This window comes from Apodemus sylvaticus, chromosome 1, assembly GCF_947179515.1.
Source record: "Apodemus sylvaticus chromosome 1, mApoSyl1.1, whole genome shotgun sequence".
Taxonomy (NCBI): domain Eukaryota; kingdom Metazoa; phylum Chordata; class Mammalia; order Rodentia; family Muridae; genus Apodemus; species Apodemus sylvaticus.
In genome coordinates, this window is record NC_067472.1 from 201,859,293 (window position 1) to 201,881,269 (window position 21,977).

The 21,977-nt window shown below is 55.9% G+C and overlaps 1 protein-coding gene across 2 annotated transcripts in view; it reads left to right on the top strand.

The window, feature by feature from the left end:
* The window catches only part of Mark4 (microtubule affinity regulating kinase 4), a 33,759-nt gene that overhangs the window by 981 nt on the left and 10,801 nt on the right, over nucleotides 1–21,977 (top strand). For both annotated transcript variants that reach the window (XM_052171607.1, XM_052171604.1), the window contains exons 2-11: nucleotides 6,110–6,310; nucleotides 9,378–9,431; nucleotides 9,574–9,622; nucleotides 10,102–10,167; nucleotides 11,108–11,178; nucleotides 12,992–13,048; nucleotides 14,981–15,217; nucleotides 19,334–19,453; nucleotides 19,812–19,911; nucleotides 21,785–21,894. In XM_052171607.1, the coding sequence (XP_052027567.1) occupies nucleotides 6,110–6,310; nucleotides 9,378–9,431; nucleotides 9,574–9,622; nucleotides 10,102–10,167; nucleotides 11,108–11,178; nucleotides 12,992–13,048; nucleotides 14,981–15,217; nucleotides 19,334–19,453; nucleotides 19,812–19,911; nucleotides 21,785–21,894 (1,065 nt within the window). The remainder of the gene's footprint in view (nucleotides 1–6,109; nucleotides 6,311–9,377; nucleotides 9,432–9,573; nucleotides 9,623–10,101; nucleotides 10,168–11,107; nucleotides 11,179–12,991; nucleotides 13,049–14,980; nucleotides 15,218–19,333; nucleotides 19,454–19,811; nucleotides 19,912–21,784; nucleotides 21,895–21,977) is intronic.

Here is a 21,977-nt window from a genome sequence, read left to right on the forward strand (position 1 = left end):
CCTGGCCCTGCTGTGCCAGGGTGCCCTGTCCTTGGATGCTAGTCGCCTCTGGGGTCCCCTAGGTGCGAGCCGTCCAGTCTCTCCGAGGGAGTCCTTGGCTTCCTATCTGCGGGCTAGGGTTCCAGGCCCCAGACTGTGCTGACTCTGGCCTCCTCCTGAGCCTCTCCCGGTCTCACCTCCTTACCCCCTCCTCACACCCCCTGCTAACTGAGCCCCTTTCTTAGGGGATGTTGGGCTTTCTGTAGGAGGCCCCCCTCCCCAGTTTCCTCCCCCGCAGGCCCTAAGCCTTCCCTGCTCCCTTTACTCTGCCCATGCTTTGAGCCCCCCCTGCCTGGTCTTTAGCCCTGACATCTAGGAGTTTACTGAGCCCAGCTCCTCTGGTACAGGGACTCCTGACCGCACCGTTTCCCATCCCAGGGTCTTCCTCCCTCCAGGGGCAGGACCCTGCTCCCCTCCTCTACCTTTCCTCTAATTCTGACAGCTTTCCAGGTGTCTACAAGTCAGCTCACCCAGTCGGTCGGTCGGTCACGGCCTCCTCCAGCCGCCACCCTCTCCCCACCTTGAGCGCAGAGCCCAGCCAGGACAAGAGTTCCGCTCTGTAGACCAGGCTGGTCTTGAACTCACAGAGATCCACCTGCTTCTGCCTCCTTAGCCTTCAGCCTTAGGCTTTTCCCTGTGTGTCTAATGCATGCGGTAGATATCACATAGCACCCGTCTGCCCCTCTCCCCGCTGGCTTAGGTTTCCAGTCAGAGGTTTCAGCCCTGCCAGGGAGGTACGTGGTTGCTGAGTCTTGGGTTCGAATGCTGCCTCCGTGTGTCGGATTGCATTGTGTCTTCAGGCTATCCGCTCTCCTTCTCTGAGCCTGATTCCGGTTGGGAAGTATGTGTGTGCGGGAGGGGTGGGGGGTAACGACTTGAGTCCCGCAAAGTATTGCCGAAGACATGTGGGTGAAGGCTGGTACAGGGGCGGCGCTCACGGCTTTGGCGGCTGGCATGACTGTGGATCTGAGTCAGAAGGCAGTGTGTTCTCAACCACAGCTGTCACTAGTTGCCAGCAAGCTCCCAGAGGCTGATCCAGCCTCAGTTTCCTTGTAAGTGGGTGATGGGGACACCTCCCTGACAGGGACTTCTTTAGGTCACATGTTGTGATCATTGATACCTTATTTGAATAACATTGATATTCAGATAAACTCAGATTCACATCATACTACTGTGCTAGCCCAGGCCAGTGACCTCACCTCTCTGAGCCTCTTCCTTGCTTTCCTAAGATTGTTGGGGTGTAGTGGGGGTACTGAGATGGGTAATTCTGTCCCCAGACTCAAGTCTGTGGAGATAACTTTCGGCTCCTCTGTAGTGACATCGTTCCCTTTCTGCAGTCTGAGGTTGCAGACCCCTTCCCTGCTACCCGAGGACCATGGTGACACCAACAAAAGGTCACATTCTTCTATACCAATCTCTAGAGCTGTGGAGTCCAGGGCCAGCTTCCCTATGCCCTAGCAACAGGCATGGTGTTCAGACATCCGTCTGTCCATCAGGAGGGATCCGGGCCAGCTGGTGGTGCAGGCCAATTTTAGCTTCTGCCCCTGACCCCTGGGGGTTTATCATCCCCTGCCCTAGGTACCCCCTTGCAGGGGTCCCTCAGCCATGCAGCCTTCAGTGGAGCCTTCCTGTGTCTGAGGGAGCCCCTGGCAATACCCAACAGGGGTTCTTCTCCAGGCTCCTAACTCAGCAGGGATCAGAGACCTTATCTTCCATCTCTGCCAAGCCTGCTGCTCCGGCGGTGGGGGTGGGGTGGGGGTGGGGGGTGAGCCATGAGCCGAGGTGGTGGCATCTGGGAGGATAACACTCAGGAGCCTGAAGCACTCTCCCCCAGCACCCCCCCCCCCCCGCTTGAGTATTGGGGAAACCTTCCAAGTCTGGGCTTGAGAATGGTCACTGTGGCTGGACCCACAGGAGTTGGGGTGTGAGTGGCATGAGCGGGGAACAGGTGAGGGGTGAGGGTACCAGCCTTGGGCAATCTTATTTTTATGGTTGTGCCAGAGGCTGCACCATAGGCCAGGGCTCTACTCACCATATCCATAGCATAGTACTGACAGTTAAAGCCAGGGTTTTCCACATGCTATGCGGGACCTCTACCACCGAGCCACGCCCCCAGCCCCTCACTGGGGGATTCTAGGCAGGGGCTCTACCACCGAGCCACGCCCCCAGCCCCTCACTGGGGGGATTCTAGGCAGGGGCTCTACCACTGAGCCACGCCCCCAGCCCCTCACTGGGGGATTCTAGGCAGGGGCTCTACCACTGAGCCACGCCCCCAGCCCCTCACTGGGGGATTCTGGGCAGGGGCTCTACCACTGAGCCACGCCCCCAGCCCCTCACTGGGGGATTCTAGGCAGGGGCTCTACCACCGAGCCACGCCCCCAGCCCCTCACTGGGGGATTCTAGGCAGGGGCTCTACCACCGAGCCACGCCCCCAGCCCCTCACTGGGGGGATTCTAGGCAGGGGCTCTACCACTGAGCCACGCCCCCAGCCCCTCACTGGGGGATTCTAGGCAGGGGCTCTACCACTGAGCCACGCCCCCAGCCCCTCACTGGGGGATTCTGGGCAGGGGCTCTACCACTGAGCCACACCCCCAGCCCCTCACTGGGGGATTCTAGGTAGGGGATCTACCACTGAGCCACGCCCCCAGCCCCTCACTGGGGGATTCTAGGCAGGGCTCTACCACTGAGCCACGCCCCCAGCCCCTCACTGGGGGATTCTAGGCAGGGCTCTACCACTGAGCCACGCCCCCAGCCCCTCACTGGGGGATTCTAGGCAGGGGCTCTACCACTGAGCCACGCCCCCAGCCCCTCACTGGGGGATTCTAGGCGGGGCTCTACCACTGAGTCACGCTCTCAGCCCCTCACTGGGGGATTCTAGGCGGGGCTCTACCACTGAGCCATGTTCCTAGCTCCTAAGTTCTCTCCTGCTGTCCTTAGTTTTTTCCTTGTCTCTGAGGCAGTATCTCACTGAGTTGCCCAGGCTGTCCTTGAACTCACTCCCCTGTTCAGATAGACCTTGAATTTAAGATGGCCTCTGCTTCCCAAGCAGCTGGGATGACATGTCGGGTGGGCATTGTCCTTGTGAGGACGCTGGGTGCATGTGGCTGGCGCCATCGTCCCAGCCTTTGTTTCTCCCTAGTCTGTGGGCGGTCAGAACCTTCCTCACTGGGCTCGGCCGGGGACTGAGTGTAGGTGAGGGGCCTGTTCGTACAAGACCTGACCCATGGTGTCAACCTCCTCGTGAAATCAACATGGCAGGTGGGGTGGGGAAGTAAGCCAGTGGGCTCAGCCACTTGGGAAACCGAGGCAGGAGGACTGGGAGGTGGGACGGGAAGACGGCTCACTGGGTAAACTGCTTACTGTGCAAGTATGAAGACGTGGGTTCAGATTCCAGCACCCACGGAAAAGCTAGGCATGCTGGGACACGCCTGTAACCCCAGCACTGGGTGGGCGTGCGGCAGGTAGAGATAGGCAGACACCAGGTGCTTGGGGTCGGCCAGTCTAGCTGACATGACAGTTTGTGGGTTCAGTAAACAGGGAGTGTTTCACTGGGGGATGATAGAGCAGATGCCTAAAATTGACCTCTGACCTCCATAGGTGAGCATACCTGTGCACACATACATATACAAAAAAGAAGTGAGTCCTGGGGACAAAACTTAGTGGTAGAGCCCCGGCCTAGTCCCGCCTAGAATCCCCAGTGAGGGGCTGGGGGCGTGGCTCAGTGGAGGAGCATTTCTCTAATATGTGAGAACTGCACAAAAAATGACAAAATCAGGTGTCGAGGGATCAGGTATGAGAGGCATGAGACAGTCCAATGTGATCTGTATAAGGGACGTCTGATGCTAAAATGGCTGCGTTCAGATTCCAGCTCTAAGCCTCAGTTTCCCCCGCCTGTAAAGTAAGGCCGATGCTACATTGGCTTTCAATGCCTGTGAAATGCAGGCCATTGCGTTGCTGTGGGGTGGCCTGGCAGAGCTTCCTTGCCGTGGGTAGCCCAGGCCTCAGCTCGCTGGCGGTCAAGCCGTCTCCCTCCCTCCCGTCCTGTGTCCTGTTTCCCCAGCCATGAGGAGGACATGGATGGAGATCAGCCAGGGCCTCTGGCTGTCAGAGCTGTGGCCAAGAAAGGAAGGCCCCAGATCAGGACAGGGCAGCCGGGCCTGCAGGCCGTCTCGCTGTGGAGGCTGAGGAGGCTGAGGAGGGGCAGGCCTGCAGGGGCAGAGGAGCTGGTGGTGTCGGCAATGGCAGGGCAGGCAGCAGGCAGGATGTAGCGGGGTTTCGTGGAGAGGTGGACAGCGTGGCTGGGGCGAGATGTGGGGGCCGGATAAAGAGTTCTGTTGTTTGCTGGAGAATCTGAGGCAACAGTGATGGGGGACAATGCCCCAAATCCGTGGAATATGATCTAAGACCCTCCCAGAAATTCCAGAGATGTGACTATTCCAAGCCGTTTCCCTCTTTACTGTAGACATGAGCTGATGAGGTTGGTTATAAATTAGGTACAAGCTGGGCGTGGCGCAGGCTTGCTGCTCCTGCACATGGGAGGCTGAGGCAGGAGAATTGTTCCATGTTCCTGCCCAGCTTAGGCTCCAGAGTGAGACTCAGTATCAAAAAATTAAAACTAAATAAAGATGTCAATAAATAGGACACCACAAGAGATGAGCAACATGCTGAAATAGAGGAAGAGGAATGACTGGGAGTTTAAGGCATCTTCAGTTACATATTAAGTTCAAGGCCAGCCTGGGCTACATAAGGTTCTATCTTTAAGGGAAAAAAAAAAAACTGAAAAGAAAGGAAAAGCATTGCTAGAATGCATTGTAACATTCTCAAACCACGGAAGGCTAGGATGTGGGTATTGCGGAGGCCACAGTAAAATGTCGAGACAGCCAGCTGGTTTGTTTATTTATTTATTTTTAATGTGCATTGGTGTTTTGCATGCATGTATGTCTGTGTGGGAGTGCCTGCTCCCATGGAACTGGAGTTACAGACAGTTGTAAGCTGCCATGTGGGTGCTGGGAATTGAACTCAGGACCTCTGGAAGAGCTGCCGGTGCTCTTAACCACTGGGCCATCTCTCCCACCCACTAGAGACAGCCAGCTGGGACTGAGGTGGGGACGTGGTCACAGGATGTAAAGTTGAAGGCTGGAAGGCCGGGTGTGACAGAGGCCTGTAATCCCAACACTGGGTTGGCCAAGGTAGTATCAGGAGTTCAAGGTTATCCTTGGATACATAGTAAGTTTGAGGGCAGCCTGGGCTACTTGAGACCCTTTCCTACCCTGCCCATTAGAAAAATAGCCTTGGGGCTGGCCCGGGGCATTGATAATGGACCAGCTCGGGTGTGGGGATTTGTGCTTGTTGGGTGACACGCACTGGAGGTTGAGGTCAGCAGTGTTTAGAAGAATTTAGTCTGGAAAGGCTGGCAAGACCAGGAACTGGAAGGGAGAGGAGGGAAGCTGGCGGACAGGCACATCCGAAGCCTCAGTGGTCCATCTCGGAGGCCCCCATTGTGTGTACTGCTAGGGGCAGGAACTGGGGACAGAACCCGGAGCCCTGTGCCAGGGAGCCAAGTGCTCCCCCCACCACCGAGTGCTCCCCAGCGAGTGCTTGGTTCCTCTTGCGACTGGACTGTGTGGGACAGTGCGTCCACAGTTAACATCCCAGCTACGGAGAAGTGGGGCTGGGAAGGAGGAGCAGTAAGGCTGCCCTCAGCTACACAGCTCAGAGCCAGCCTGGGTCTTACAACGGTCTGTCTCAACAAAACAAAAGGAGGAGCTTGCTATGTAGCCCAGGCTGGAACTCTGTGTAGTAGAGGAATATCTTATGCTTCTGGTCCTCCTGCCTCGACTTCCTAGTGTGTGTCACGCCTGGCTTATTTGGTGTTAGGAGGGAGCCGGAGGCAGTGGCAGCCCCTGTGGGATACCTGTGTGGAAGGAGGAGGGCCTAAAAGGATCTTTGGCCCAAACTTGCAAAGGGACTCCAGGGCATAGTGTCCAGAGCCCCCGAGAGCCACCCTGGCCCTATGGTGTCACTGCAGTGGGAAGGAACAGGGACAGCTCATGTGTTTCTCTCCACACAGCATGGCACCCTGGGCAGTGGACGATCTTCGGACAAAGGGCCGTCCTGGTCCAGCCGTTCCCTGGGCGCCCGTTGCCGGAACTCTATCGCCTCCTGCCCTGAGGAACAACCCCACGTGGGCAACTACAGGCTGCTAAGGACCATCGGGAAGGGCAACTTCGCCAAAGTCAAGCTGGCTCGGCATATCCTCACGGGCCGGGAGGTGAGTGGGGGCGGCCGAGGCGCTGAGGTTGGTGGCCCGGGGGGAGGGCAGAGATCAAGAGGCAAGATGTGACACGCGGTCAAGGCTGGCCCTGGCTGGCCCTCTTACCTCAGAAAATCGCCCGACTTGCTCAGAATGTAAAGGTGGCTTGGTTTTGATACACGATCTCTCTGTAGCCCTAGCTGTCCTAGAACTCGGTCTGTAGGTCAGGCTGGTCTCCACTCAGAGACATCATCTGCAGTGCCCACCCAGGCCAGAAGGCATCAGATCTTTTGGCGCTTGAGTCACAGGCACCTGTGAGCTGTCCGACATGGGTGCCGGAAGGCCAGCAAGTGCTCCTCAGTGCTGAGGCATCTCTCCATCCTCTCCGGGCTCAAAAACTTCCAGAGTAGTCCCAGTAGGAAAAGAAGACCAGTTAGAAGGGTCCTAGGCTGCAGGCGTCGCCTTCCTGCCTGCCTTCCTCTTTGGATTTTGTTTTTATTATGTTATTTGTTTTGTTTGTTTATTGGGTGTGTGTGACAGAGAGACCAGAGCAGGACATCAGATGTCTTTGTTTCCTACCTGTTTGCCTTGTTTGTGATGGGTTCTCCCACTACAATGGAAACTTGTGGCTCCTGCTAGGTTGCCTGGGCAACAGCTCTGCATCTGCACCCCTGCCCTGCTTCCCATCCTGGGCTGGGCCTCCAGGCCGCATGGCCGTGTCTAGCTTTCTTAGCAAGAGTGCTGAGAGTTCAGACAGTTCCTGAAGCTTGCCAAGTAGGTGCTTCACCATAGCGCCTGCCCGCCTGCCCGCCTGCTTCATTTCTTCCCCCAATTATTTTATTGATTACTTTTGTTATTTGATAGTTTCACACATGTTTGTAATATATTCTGTTTCCTTGGTGCTTTTATTGTTTGTTCGATTGTTTGTTTTTTGTGGTTGTGTGGTGTTCTTGTAGGACAGGGTCTCACTATGTAGCACTGGGTAACCTGGACGTTGCCATGCAGACCAGGTCAGCCTCTGAACACCCAGAGACCTGCCTGCCTTTGCCTCCTGAGTGCTGGGATTCAAGGTGTGCACCACTGTGTCTTGATTGTTATTTTAAAATAATCTGGGTTTTTTTTTTTTTGGTTTTTTTGGTTTTTTTTTTTTACAATTTATTTTTATTTTACATTCATTGGTGTTTGTCTACGTGTCTTGTGTGAGGGTGTCAGAAGCTCTGGCACTGAAGTTACAGACAGGTGTGAGCTGTCATGTGGGTGCTGGGAATTGAACCCTAGTCCTCTGGAAGGGCATCCAGTGCTCTTAGCCACTGAGCCACCTCTCCAGAGCCTGTTTGTCTTTTAAGAAACAAGTCTGACTCTGTGGTCTCTTCCTCTTCTCTCTGCTTCCTGACTCTGGATTCCGTGTCTGCTGCACACTCCTACCTGTTGCCTGTTTTCTGTATTTATTTTTTCATAAAAGCAGTAGGTCTACAATACAAGGCATGCCTAGAATCCCCCAGTGAGGGGCTGGGGGCGTGGCTCAGTGGTAGAGCCCCGCCTAGAATCCCCCAGTGAGGAGCTGGGGGCGTGGCTCAGTGGTAGAGCCCCTGCCTAGAATCCCCCAGTGAGGGGCTGGGGGCGTGGCTCAGTGGTAGAGCCCCGCCTAGAATCCCCCAGTGAGGAGCTGGGGGTGTGGCTCAGTGTTAGAGCCCCTGCCTAGAATCCCCCAGTGAGGGGCTGGGGGAGTGGCTCAGGGGTAGAGGGGGGTTCCTTCCTGGCTTGTACAAGGGTTTGGTTTGATGCCCAGGAGCCCAACACAACCCAGAACTCTAAGAACCAGACGCGGTGGCATATGTGTTTAATCCCAGCACTCAGGAGGTGGAGGTAGGAGGATCTCTGTGAGTTCAGAGGCTACATAGTGAGTTCCAGTCCATTTAAAAATCAAAGCAAAACAAACCCTAAGAGTCAGAACGGGAGGCTGGTATTACTCAGCAGTGTAAATACCAATGGAAACCCTTTCCTTTTTTGAGATAGGATTTTGCTAGCCTGACCGAGGCTCAAATCAAAACTCATTTTGTTGTAGTTTTTCTCCATTCATTATTTTGGGAGTGTGCATATGTGTAGATTTGCAAGCATTCGCTGTCTCCTCTAACCCCATAGGCTCCAAGGCTCCCACTCAGGGTGTCAGGCTTGTGGCCTTTGCCTCTGAGCCACCTCCCGCCTCACCACCCCCCATGTCAAACACGGCATCAGGGACAGGATCAGCACCAGACACGCTGGGCCCCTCCCAGGAGTGCGGAGTTGTTTTTCCTCCCACAATTTTATTCCTGTGTTTCGTCACATTCACAGATGAAAGGGGCCATATGATCCTCTCAATGCTGGCATGGAAAGTGACTGACAAAATTCTCAAAAAGAGCCAGGGCCCAGGGCGCAACCACGGCGCACAGGCTGGTCCCCATATGTGGGGATGACTCCATTCCAGAGGTTGCTGCTTTTTTTTTTTAAAGATTTATTATTTTTGTTTTTAATTTTTAGGGTTGTTCCCCCCCCCCCTTTTGAGATAGGGTCTTTCTGTGTAATCTTGTCTGGCCTGGAACTCATCATATAGACCAGGCTAGCCCAGAACTCACTGAGATCCTCCTTCCTCTGCTTCCCAAGTGCTTCACCACACCTGGGATAAGATTCACTTATTTCAGTTGTGCTTCGCTGTGGGCGTGTGTCCATGTGCGAAGGGAGCCGAGGAAGCCAGGACACAGCGGTGGGGATCTGTAACTGGAGCTACTGATGGTTCGGAGGCACCAGGCGGGTGCCGGCGGCCAACTCTGCAGGGCCTGTGCACACGCATCACAGTGTCTACTCTCTCTCCAGCCCCTCGTTAGCCTAGGACTTGCCATTGTAGACCAGGCTGGGCTCTGACTGCCTCTGCCTCCCAGTTGTTGGCACTGTAGGCCTGGACCACTACAGTTAGCTCAATTTGCAGTTAATATTTAATATTTTAAAAAATTCTTTTTGACATGATGTCTCACATGTCTCATGTGGCCCCAAATGTGCTGTGAGATCTCAGCAGGGTGATTCTGACCTCCTCACCGTCTTCTACCCATAGGTCGCTATCAAGATCATTGATAAGACCCAGCTGAACCCCAGTAGCTTGCAGAAGGTGAGGCCCAGAGAAAGGACCAGGGTGGGAACACAGTCAGGCGAGAGCGGAGACTGACCGGCCTGGAGGGGGGAGGGGAAGGGGGAGGGGAGGGCCCCACCCCACTCACAGCTGTCTCTTCTTCCTCCCTGGCCTGGCCCAGCTCTTCAGAGAAGTCCGAATTATGAAGGGACTCAATCACCCCAACATTGGTGAGGAGAGGACGGGAGCTGGCCATGGGTGGAGCCCATGGGGAGGGAGGGTGGGCTGGTTTTAGAGAGGCCTGGCCACTCTGCTGCAGTCCTTCCTGCCCTGCTGAGGGCCCCTGGGCATCGGCTTGGCTTGGCGTGGGGGTTGTAGTGACGGGGACATTAGCCTGCCTGCTCGGTCCGTGGGAGCCACAGCACTCATGGTCATTGGCAGAGGCGGTCATTGAGGGGGCACAGTGCAGCCGCGCCTGCATGTGGTGATGACCAGTATCTACTGCATAACTGCCCTTTGCCAGCAACATGGGCGCAGGCCTAGGCAGCAGTGAGCTGAGACTCCTGTGCAGAGGAAGGAAAACTGGGCAGCATGGCCAACCAGGCCGGGCACAGGGGCCAGGGGGATCTGGGGGACACAGACAGCTGTGCAGTCTGGGAGGAGAATGGCCGGGCATCCACGCTAACCTAACACCCTGACCCTCCTCCAGTGAAACTTTTTGAGGTGATAGAGACAGAGAAGACCCTGTACCTGGTGATGGAATATGCTAGCGCAGGTGAGGCTCCACCCCACACCCGCTCTTACTCCCCCCCAGACCCCCACACCCACTCTCACATCCCCCAGACCCCCACACCCACTCTCACATCCCCCCAGACCCCCACACCCACTCTCACATCCCCCAGACCCCCAGACCCCCACACCCACTCTCACATCCACCAGACCCCCACACCCACTCTCACATCCCCCAGACCCCCAGACCCCCACACCCACTCTCACATCCCCCAGATCCCCACACCCACTCTCACATCCCCCCCAGACCCCCACACCCACTCTCACATCCCCCAGACCCCCAGACCCCCACACCCACTCTCACATCCTCCAGACCCCCACACCCACTCTCACATCCCCCAGACCCCCAGACCCCCACACCCACTCTCACATCCCCCAGACCCCCACACCCACTCTCACATCCCCCAGACCCCCAGTCCCCCACACCCACTCTCACATCCCCCAGACCCCCACACCCACTCTCACATCCCCCAGACCCCCAGACCCCCACACCCACTCTCACATCCCCCAGACCCCCACACCCACTCTCACATCCCCCCAGACCCCCACACCCACTCTCACATCCCCCAGACCCCCACACCCACTCTCACATCCCCCAGACCCCCACACCCACTCTCACATCCCCCAGACCCCCACACCCACTCTCATATCCCCCAGACCCCCAGACCCCCACACCCACTCTCACATCCCCCAGACCCCCACACCCACTCTCACATCCCCCCAGACCCCCACACCCACTCTCACATCCCCCAGACCCCCACACCCACTCTCACATCCCCCAGACCCCCACACCCACTCTCACATCCCCCCACACTCCCACGCCTGCTCTCCCTCCACCCGTGCCTGCCCTCACACCTACCGTACCTTGCTCTCACCATGCCCCCCATGCATGCTCTGGCCCCAGCTCTCCCCCTCTTGCTCTGCAGGAGAAGTGTTTGACTACCTCGTGTCGCATGGCCGCATGAAGGAGAAGGAGGCTCGAGCCAAGTTTCGGCAGGTGAGCCCGCCAGCCCGCAGCAGGGTGTTCTGACCCGGGAGGAGGGTGGGGGGGGTGCGAGGTGTGTGCATGCACAGGGTGAGGATGCACAGACCCAGGTGGAGGAGGCTGCTAGGGGCCCAGGGTTCGAGTGATGGAGGCGGGTGAACAGGTGAGAGGGTGCTGAGGCTGAGGCTGAGGCTGGGGGTGGGTTGGGGTGGGTTGGGGTGGGGTGGGGTGGGGTGGGGTGGACAGTGCTGGAGTACATGGCAAAGCTGGGGAGGATCAGAGGATCAAGGTCATTCTCAGCCACACAGAGCTTGAGGCTAGCCTGGGCTACACAAGACCCTGTCATGAAAGAGAGAGGGAGAGAGACAGAGAGAGACGGAAAGGAAAATCAACAAAAAGGCCAGGAGATGGCTCAGTGGATGCGGGCATGAAGCGGGAGGGCTGGAGTTTAGTTCCCAGGATGGGATGGGCAATGGGCGGGTGTGGCAACGGCCGCCTTTCCAGCACTGAGGAGGCGGCTGGGCTGGCTGTGCCGGGCAGCTGCACTAGCGGGATTGTCGAGCTCCTGGGTCAGTGACAGACACACCCTTCCCCCCCAAACAAAGTGGGCGCAATTGAGCAGCACAGCGATGTCAACACGCACACACAAACTCAGAGAGAGATGCACAAAGGTGTGTGGGTCCTTGAAGGAGTGTGTGTGGGTGTGACGTAGCTGCGTGCATTGGAGTGGCAAGATGGGGGTGCGGTTCCTGGGTGGAGGACCTGCAGGTGCTTGGTATCGGGTGTGCCTAGGTGTGGAGCAGTCACCCACTCTCACCTGGGGTGTCAACATTTGTGGGTGAGAGTGTATATGGAAGTTAGAGGACACACCAGTGTGAGGCCCAGGTGTGAGGTGAGTGGACGTGCAGGTGTGAGGTGAGTGGACGTGCAGGTGTGAGGTGAGTGGACGTGCAGGTGTGAGGTGAGTGGACGTGCAGGTGTGAGGTGAGTGGACGTGCAGGTGTGAGGTGGGTGGACGTGCAGGTGTGAGGTGGGTGGACGTGCAGGTGTGAGGTGGGTGGACGTGCAGGTGTGAGGTGGGTGGACGTGCAGGTGTGAGGTGGGTGGACGTGCAGGTGTGAGGTGGGTGGACGTGCAGGTGTGAGGTGAGTGGACGTGCAGGTGTGAGGTGGGTGGACGTGCAGGTGTGAGGTGGGTGGACGTGCAGGTGTGAGGTGGGTGGACGTGCAGGTGTGAGGTGGGTGGACGTGCAGGTGTGAGGTGGGTGGATGTGCAGGTGTGAGGTGGGTGGATGTGCAGGTGTGAGGTGAGTGGAAGAGCAGGAGTGAAGAACAGATTCAGGGTGAGGAGATCCATAGGCGTGCAATGAGGAGCTGCGCGTGTGTGGTGTGTGATGCGAGGACACCTTTGTGGAGCGCAAGCACCTGCAGGGCTGAGGACTGTGGCCTGGGGAGCTGGGGCCACACAGCTGTTTCCCAGCATGGGGCGCTTTGGGAGTTTCCAATGCTAGGTTAGTCCCAAGGTGGTGATACTGCACCCAAGGTGTGTGCGTGCGTGTGTGTGCGTGCGTGTGTGTGCGCGTGCGTGTGTGTGCGTGCGTGCGTGCGTGAGAGAGAGAGAGAGAGACAGACAGAGACAGAGGTGGAGGGAGGGAGGGAAAGAGATCTGCTTGTGAGACCATCGTGTCAGGGTGTGTCAGGGTGATCGGCGCTCTCTGAACCTGGCTGGGCCCTGCCGGGCATGGCGGTCAGCTGTGGGGTGGCTGCACGGGCTTCGAGGAACATAGAAGACTCTGGCCTCACACACAACCTGTGTTCTACCGTAGATCGTGTCAGCCGTGCACTACTGTCACCAGAAGAACATTGTACACAGGGACCTAAAGGTGAGGCCTCCCACCGTGACCCCTTGTCTTTCCCCAGCCGCCAGGCATCTGTGACGTAATGGAGGTGGGGTGGGCACAGCCAGGGGAACTCGTGTCCTGGGACAGCCTGAGGATGGCCTTGAGATAGCCTATCTCATCGATAGGCCCGAAGGCCATCCGCTTCAGGGTTGCTGTGTCTCTGACACGCCGACCTTGAGGGATCCCTGAGAACTTGGCTCTCAGGCCGAGTTACTCAGAGTCTTAGGATGGCCGAGGACAGGCAAGGAGGACGGGAAGAGAGCCCAGGCCCCAACCCCACTGCCTGCTGCAGCCGAGCTCCCAGCACCCCTGTCAGAGCACAGAAATCTCTGCCCAGGTAGCCCAGCGGGCTCCATACGGCTAGCCTGGGCTATCCTTCCGGAGGACCTCCAGTGTGCTAGGCTGCTCACTAGGGGCTTTATTTTATTTTTATATTAATTAACTTATTTATTTTGATTTTTTTTTTGTTGTTGTTGTTTTGGTTTGGTTTTATGGGGGTTTTGTTGGTTTTTTTTTTATTTTTTTGTTTTGTTTTTGTTTTTTGTTTCTCTGTGTAGCCCTGGCTGTCCTGGAACTGGCTCTGTAGACCAGGCTACCCTCCAATTCACAGAGATCCACCTGCCTCTGCCTCCTGAGGGCGGGGATTAAAAGTGCGTGCCCCACCGCCCGCCTTCTTTGATTATTTTACTTTCTTTCATTGGCACTAAGGGCTTTAGAGCAGACTGTGCCTGAGGACCAGAGTTTCCCTTGTTTTTCAGAGCCCTGGGGAGGTCCTGAGGCGGCTTCAGTGGATAAAGGCACCCACTCTACTCTTCCTTCAGCCTGGGGACCCACCTGGTGGGAGGAGAGAACTGGCTGGTCAGGGTTAGCCTGTGCTCCTCCCGTCCCATTCCCGGGTGTATACATGTAATGATAAAAAACCAACCAATCCCCGGGGCTAGCCCAGTGTGGCGCACGCCCCTGCGCCCCGCGCCCCCCCATCTCAGTTCTTGGGCGTCCAGGCCAGGGGCCATGCATGCAGTGGGTAATCGAGTGCTTGCTTGATGTCTGCATGGCCCTGGGTTCAAGTCTCAACTACAGGGTCAAGGGGACCAGTCAAAGTTTAAGGGCCAGCCTCAGCTAGATGGGACCCTGCCTCAAAATTGCAACAACAACAGCAAGCCTAGCCTAGCCTGGGGCGGGGGTGGATGTGCAGTCCCAGCCCTCGGGAAGATGAGGCAGGAGAATTGCCATGAATTTGGAGCAGGCCTGGGCTGTACAGTAACTTTTCAAATAGCAAGCCTCATGTCAGGGACATGTACACTCTGTGATCCCAGCACTCAGGAGGGAGTTCCCATGAGTTGGGGGATAGCCTGGGCTACGTAGTCAGGTCAAAGACAAGAAGCCCACCATGGAATGGCTGTGGCAGCGTATGGATACTGCTCTAGGAGGTGGCACCTTGGCATCGCCTGAGGCTAGGTTGCTGGAGAATTGACCTGGAGGTCGTGCGCCACCTAGTGGACGAGACAGACTGGACTTGACCAAAGTGGTTTCCCAGGTCCAGATGGAGACCATCAGAACCAAGGCTGGACTGTGGAGCCTCAGATATCAGGGGGAGCTGTCACCAGGCTTCGGACGTAGGAATATTAGCCTAGGATGCACAAAGCCATGGGCTGTATTACCAACCGCACATAAACATGGTGTGATGGCGCGGACTCTGTCTTTTTGTTTTTGTTTTTGTTTTTGTTTTTGTTTTCGAGACAGGGTTTCTCTGTGTAGCCCGGGCTGTCCTGGAACTCACTCTGTAGACCATGCTGGCCTTGAACTCCGAAATCCTCCTGCCTCTGCCTCCTGAGTGCTGGGATTACAGGCGTGCACCACCACCGCCCGGCTGACGAGACTGTCTTCATCCTCTGGCTTCTCTTTCCCTCTCAGGCTGAAAACCTGTTACTGGACGCCGAGGCGAACATCAAAATCGCCGACTTCGGCTTCAGCAATGAGTTTACGCTGGGCTCTAAGCTCGACACCTTCTGTGGGAGTCCCCCGTACGCCGCCCCAGAGCTGTTCCAGGGCAAGAAGTACGACGGGCCAGAGGTGGACATCTGGAGTCTGGGGGTCATCCTCTACACGCTGGTCAGCGGCTCCCTGCCTTTCGACGGGCACAACCTCAAGGTGCCAGCGGTGGTGGGCGGGGCCAGGTGGGCCTGCGGTCACGTGGCCACATGAGGAGAAGGGCTGGTGTGGCCGGTGCTGCCGGGGCCCAAGCTGTGAGCTGAACAGCTGGTGGATTTTGGTTCTAATATTGACCTGCTCTGGGGGAAAAATCATTAGAAATTTCTGGGTCATGCCCCATTTAAGGCTTTTCAAATCCTGTACGGGCAAGAGAGGCAGAAACGTGGCGGGAGGGGCGGCCTTGCAAGCAGTGCAGAAGGCAGGGTTTCATTTCTGCGCAGTGCCCGATTAGGGAAATCCACAGAAAGCGGGAGCAGACGAGTGGCAGCCTAACGTCGGGGTGGGGGAGGGAGGAGAGCTGGGCTCAGCTACAGGGCTCAGGGATTGTGCTGATGGCATGGAACTAAGGCCAAGTCAATGCTCTGCCACAGAGCCACGCCCCAGCCCCTCCCTGGGGGATTCTAGGCTGAGCTCTGCCACTGAGCCACACTCCCCCAGCTTTCTTAAGTATTCTTTTAAAATGATAAAAAAAAATTCTTAAACTAGTAGCAGTAATAATTGTATACTCACTAGAATCACTTAAACTTTCCAGAATTGTGCATTTAATGTTTTCCTTTTGTTCCTACTTTGCCTTGAATGGGATAAGCCTGTCATTCCAGCACTGAAGAGGCTGTGGCCAGAGACAGCAAACTCAAGGCCAGTGTGGGCGTCTTCGTGACACCCTGTCCCGAAAGGAAAGTCCGTAGGAGCTGGGGCTGTAGCTCAGTGGGCAGGGAGCCCCGGGGTCGCCTTCAGCACCACCAAACAAAGAAAAAGCCCACAGAAAGATTGCGTCCACACTGCTGATAGCGATGGTGGATCCAGGCAGAACTCAGGGGAGTAAGCAGAACAGAACATCGTATCAGTTGCTGCCTGGGCTCTGTGCTCAGAGGGACACAGAACCAGATAACTGGGAGTTACTGGGAAGTGTGGGTGTGTCCTCAGCTTGATTGGAAGGTGGGTTTTTTGTTTTTCTGTTTTGTTTTCTCTTTTGATGTTCTTGCTTTGAAACATTGCCAGTACACAGAAAAGTTGCAGGATAGAATAGAGACACTGAGTGCTTCTCAGAGGCCCACGCTGGCTGACATCCAGCCCAGAGCTGGCCCGATGCACACATAGTCCTGTCTGGATTGATGGGCCACGCACAGTTCATTGTAGACACTGTGTCCCTTGGTCCTTAAGGGCTGCGGTGGTTATCTCCTGAGGCTAGAGACATTTTCCTGTGGCCGGTCACACACAGGAAATGCAACATTGAAACCACCCTAGGCCACAGTTAGACATTTTTTGTCTCAGGAATATTGACTCACGTCCCCAGCCCCTCACTGGGGATTCTAGGCGGGGCTCTACCAGTGAGCCACGCCCCCAGCCCCTCACTGGGGGATTCTAGGCGGGGCTCTCCCACTGAGCCACGCCCCCAGCCCCTCACTGGGGGATTCTAGGTGGGGCTCTACCACTGAGCCACGCCCCCAGCCCCTCACTGGGGGATTCTAGGCAGGGGCTCTACCACTGAGCCATGCCCCCAGCCCCTCACTGGGGGATTCTAGGCAGGGGCTCTACCACTGAGCCACGCCCCCAGCCCCTCACTAGGGGACTCAGTGATTTGACCTGATACTGGAGGAATTCCTCAGCAGCTCCCTATGTCAGGAAGTATTGGATGCCAACTAAGAGCATGTAAGAAAGCAGGAAATCCCTTTTGTACCAGGATGAAGGGCTGAGCCCTTTAACCTTGTGTCAACCGCCCTTTAAAGACCCCACACTACCTTCTGTATAGCAGCGGCCCTCATGCCTGCTGAGGCTGAACTGTGAGGCACTCGAGGTGTCCTTCAGTACAGAGAGAATGGCTCTTAGAGTAGAATAAACTTGTGAACTTCCAGCACGAGCTAAGACCTTCTCCAAGGATCGGGCTAATAGCTCAGCTCGCCAGGCCCTTGCTGCATCCTGTTGTGCTAGCGTCTGCAATTCAGTCATGTTGTTTTAATTTTTCTCTACTTGCATCTTTGTGCACACACACACACACACAGATTGTTAATTATTTTTGCTCACAACAAATGTGTGGCGGCTCACAGCGGCCGGAAGAGGGCACTGGACCCTGAGACTGGAGTCACAGAAGGAAGGCTGTAAGCTGCCTGAAGTGGGTGCTGGGGTCGAACCTAGGTCCCTGGGGAAAGCAGCACTTGCCATTAGGCCACTCTGCCCATCTCTCCAGCTCTGTGTCACCGTGTGTGTGTGTGTGTGTGTGTGTGTGTGTGTGTGTGTGCGCGCGCGCGCGCGCGCGCGCTTGCCTGGAGAGGCCCGAGGTTGCCATTGGAGATCGTCGTCAGTCTGTCGCCTTACCCGCGAGGCCAGCCCCTCAGCCGCACACCGAGCTCACTGATGTGCCTGGTCTTGCTGGCTTTGGTGACTCTGTCTCTGTCTTCAAGGCCAAACCGAGGGGAGCCCGCCGTGCTCCCCTGGCATTTTGGCGGGATTTAGGCGTCTGGATTCCTGTCCTAAGGCGTGCCTGGCAAGCACTCACCACTGAGCCATCCTCACGGTTCTCTGTGAGTTTACATGTCCTCTGAATGCCTCAGGCGGGTTCCCTTGTGAACCTGTGTCTCTAACTGTGGGAGTGGAGGTGAGGTGGGCATTGGCAGTGTCCACTGAAGGCTGGACGGTAGCCAAAAGCAGCACTCTGTTCTAGAGACCCCAAGCTCATTCCCAGAGCTGATGGCTTGCAGCTCCTGTGACTCCAGCTGCATGGGACCTAGCGCCCTCTTCTGCCTTCTGTGGGAAGTACACACAAAAGCCCAGATAGACATAAAACTTTTATAAAATGTTTATAAAAGGAGTATCTTGTGGGCAGATACTCCCACAAGTATCTCAGTGGTTAAAAGCACCGTTTTCTCTTCCAGAGGAGCCAGGTTTGGTTCCCAGCATCCACTGGGCAGTTTACAACCGTCTGTACCTCCAGGCGATCTGATGCCCTCACACAGACATACATGCAGGCAAAACACCAATGCACGTAAAAGAAATAAACACAAATAATTAAAAAAAATGTATCCCCTTGAACCAAGTATGGTGGCATATAGCTTTGGGAGGCTGACCTTGGAGGCTTGTGAGTTCACAGGTAGGCCCATGTGTATAATGAGATTTTCCTCCAACCCCCAAGGTAAATAAACACATTTTTGGAACCACATGACTGCTTGGAAGAAACACACCGGGTGGGCGAGAGTGGCAGGGCCTTCCCACTGTAAGCCTGGCCTTTACATACGGGCCACTCTGTAGATGTGCATGTGGCGTTCTTTGGAAGAATGTGTACCTAGTTCGCAGGAAACCCTAGGTTTAGTCCCCACCATTGCATTAATGGACTGTGGTATCTCATGCCTCCAATCCCAGAACTCCAGAGACAGAGGCAAAATGGTTGAGTCCAAGGTCATCCTCGGCTATACAATAGGTTTGAGGCCAGCCTTGGCTATGTGAGATTCTGTCTTCCAAATCTGAAGGCAGGAGGAAAAGTTAGTCTATTAAAATAAACTTCAGGTTGGGCAGGATTAGGGTTAGGATTGGGGAAACAGGCAGATCTTGTGAGTTTGAGGTCAGCCTGGTCTATAGAGTGAATTCTGGGACAGCCAGGGCTATGCAGTGAGACCCTGTCTCAATTTAAAAAACAAACAAACAAACAAACAAGAAACAACAACTTTTTTTTTGTAAAGAAAAAAGGAAAACTAGAAATATTAAGGGTCTTAAGAACATGCTCAGTTGATGGCCTGTGACGGGAAGTCCCTCCACGGCTTCCCCGAGCACCATGTACCCTGGGAGGGGGTTCCTCTGTCACCCCGGGGTCTTGAAGTGAAGCGCAGGGCAGGTGGAGACTTTGAAGTCGCTGGCTTTGGGGCGCGCCCTTTCCGCAGATGAGAAAGTGAGGTCAGGGAAGTAGGGCAAAGTTTTTCTCATTATATTTGGCCTGGGACTTCCATCTGACTCTCCGGAAGGTCTGGACATGGGTGTCTGTGGGGTGAGCCCTACCTGCAGGGGTGACGGGGGCTGTGTGCAGGGATGAGTGCTGTCTGCAGAGGCGAGCCTGCGCTGTCCTTGCAGGAGCTGCGGGAGCGAGTCCTCAGAGGAAAGTACCGAGTGCCCTTCTACATGTCTACAGACTGCGAGAGCATTCTGCGGCGATTTCTGGTGCTGAACCCCGCAAAGCGCTGTACTCTAGAGGTGAGCCCTCTCCCAGGGCCTCTGCCCTCCCTGTCACCTGATCCCCTGCGGAGGCTGGGACCTGCTCTGAGTGGAGACCGACAGCAGGGAGGAGGTTCCTGGACGGTCCCTGCCTTGGCAGTAATTAAGCTAATGAGCTCTTAGGATGATTACAGGGTGCTGGGGACCCAGATGATGCGGAGGAGGGGGGTGGTAAGAAGGGCTGGGGTGGGGTGGAACGGCTGGCTAGGTCCCCACAAGCTCTCAGTTTGGGGGAGGTAGGCTCGGCGGGGAGTCCCCCTTGGAGGATGGGAAGCTCTGTGTCCTGTGCTGGTGCCTTCCTTCCCTTCCTTCTTATATCCGTCTCCCTCGTCCTCAGCAAATCATGAAAGACAAATGGATCAACATTGGCTATGAGGGTGAGGAGCTGAAGCCATACACGGAGCCCGAGGAGGACTTCGGGGACACCAAGAGAATTGGTGAGGGTCAAGGAAGCAGGTGCTTCAGGCTCAGGGGTGCAGTGTCACAGAGCCAAGGCCTCTGCTCACCACGGAGCTAGGGAGAGTAGTTGAGGAATGTCTATCCCTGTACCATGGTGGAGCTGTGTGACCCTGAACAAGTGTCCCTCTCTCCGCATCTAGGAAAAAGCGATATTCACACAGGCCATCTCAGCTCTGTACAAATCAGGGGAGGAGCTGATCTATATATGTACTTATGCCTAGAATCCCCCAGTGAGGGGCTGGGGGCGTAGCTCAGTGGTAGAGCCCCGCCTAGGATCCCCCAGTGAGGGGCTGGGGGTGTGGCTCAGTGGTAGAGCCCCGCCTAGGATTCCCCTCCCCCCCCCCCCCCCCCCGTGAGGAGCTGGGGGCGTGGCTCAGTGGGACAGCCCCGCCTAGAATCCCCCAGTGAGGGACTGGGGGTGTGGCTCAGTGGTTGAGCCCCACCTAGAATCCCCCAGTGAGGGGCTGGGGCCATGGCTCAGTGGTAGAGCCCCTGCCTAGAATCTCCCAGTGAGGGGCTGGGGGCGTGGCTCAGTGGTAGAGCCCTGCCTAGAATCCCCCGGGAGGGGCTGGGGGCGTGGCTCAGTGGTAGAGCCCCGCCTAGAATCCCCTGGGAGGGGCTGGGGGCGTGGCTCAGTGGTAGAGCCCCTGCCTAGAATCCCCAGTGAGGGCTGGGGGCGTGGCTCAGTGGTAGAGCCCCGCCTAGAATCCCCCAGTGAGGGGCTGGGGGCGTGGCTTAGTAGAAGAGCCCCGCCTCCCTGCTTGCTGTGTAAATGCTGACACAATGGAGCTTTGACTTTGAGGGCTAAAAGGACAAATTGCTGGGCTTAGAAAAAAGGCTCAGCAATTAAGAGTCCTAACTGCTCTTCCAGAGGACTCAGGGTTGATTCCCAGCACCCGCATGGTGGCTCACAGTAACTCCAGCCCCAGGAAGGCAGGTGGTGCACAGATGAACTTGCAGGCGCAGCATCCACATGCATTAAATAAATAACTAACTCATTACAATTGAAAAGTAAGCCAGGAGTCGGACGGTGGTGGCGCACGCCTGTAATCCCAGCACTCTGGGAGGCAGAGGCAGGTGGATTTCTGAGTTCGAGGCCAGCCTGGTCTACAGAGTGAGCTCCAGGACAGCCAGGGCTACACAGAGAAACCCTGTCTTGAAAAAACCAAATCCAAAAAAAAAAAAAAAGAAAGAAAAAAAGAAAAAAGAAAAGTGAGCCAGGGGTCAAACTATGTAACACTGCCAAGGCAAGCCAGGGCAACCTGAGATCATGGGTAAAACGAAACAAACAAAGGATTCTGAGAACCTGCCATTCCACAGCTGAATAAATGGACCAGCATAGGAACCTGTCCACAGGGTCAGCTTTCATAATTTGCAATAGAAAGTAGCAGCATAATAATTATACTTTCAGGCTGGGGCGTGGCTCAGTCGAAGAGCACATACCTAGTCGCCCCTAGTGAGAGACTGGGGCGTGGCTCAGTGGTAGAGCCCCGCCTAGAATCCCCAGTGAGGGGCTGGGGGTGTGGCATCTTATAACTGTTTTGTTCTTATGCTATCAGTGTGGCCTTAGGGGTGGAACTTTTTGACTTGTTAAAACTTGGTGGTCTGCATGTATTGATCCATCCAGTGTTCCTTTGCGGCTTGAAGAACGATTGGCCTGACCTGGGTCACATCCCTACCGGGTGGGAGCAGGCAGGGGTTAGCAAACTGGTCTTATTACAGAAGGAGTAGTCTTCAAAGAAATCTTGTATCTGCTGGTAGAGTGGAGAAGGGCAGACACTATTGAGAGACACAGGGTGGAAGGGACAGCCTGGGGAAGGAGACTGACCCTTCTCTCCATCCATCTCCCAGAGGTAATGGTGGGTATGGGCTACACACGGGAAGAAATCAAAGAGGCCTTGACCAACCAGAAGTACAACGAGGTGACGGCCACCTACCTCCTGCTGGGCAGGAAGACTGAGGTCAGAGGTCATGGGGCCTCAGGCCTCGGGTGGAGGGACTTGGGGGCCAGCCACTTGGACAGAGGGCTGAGGTGTCGTGCATG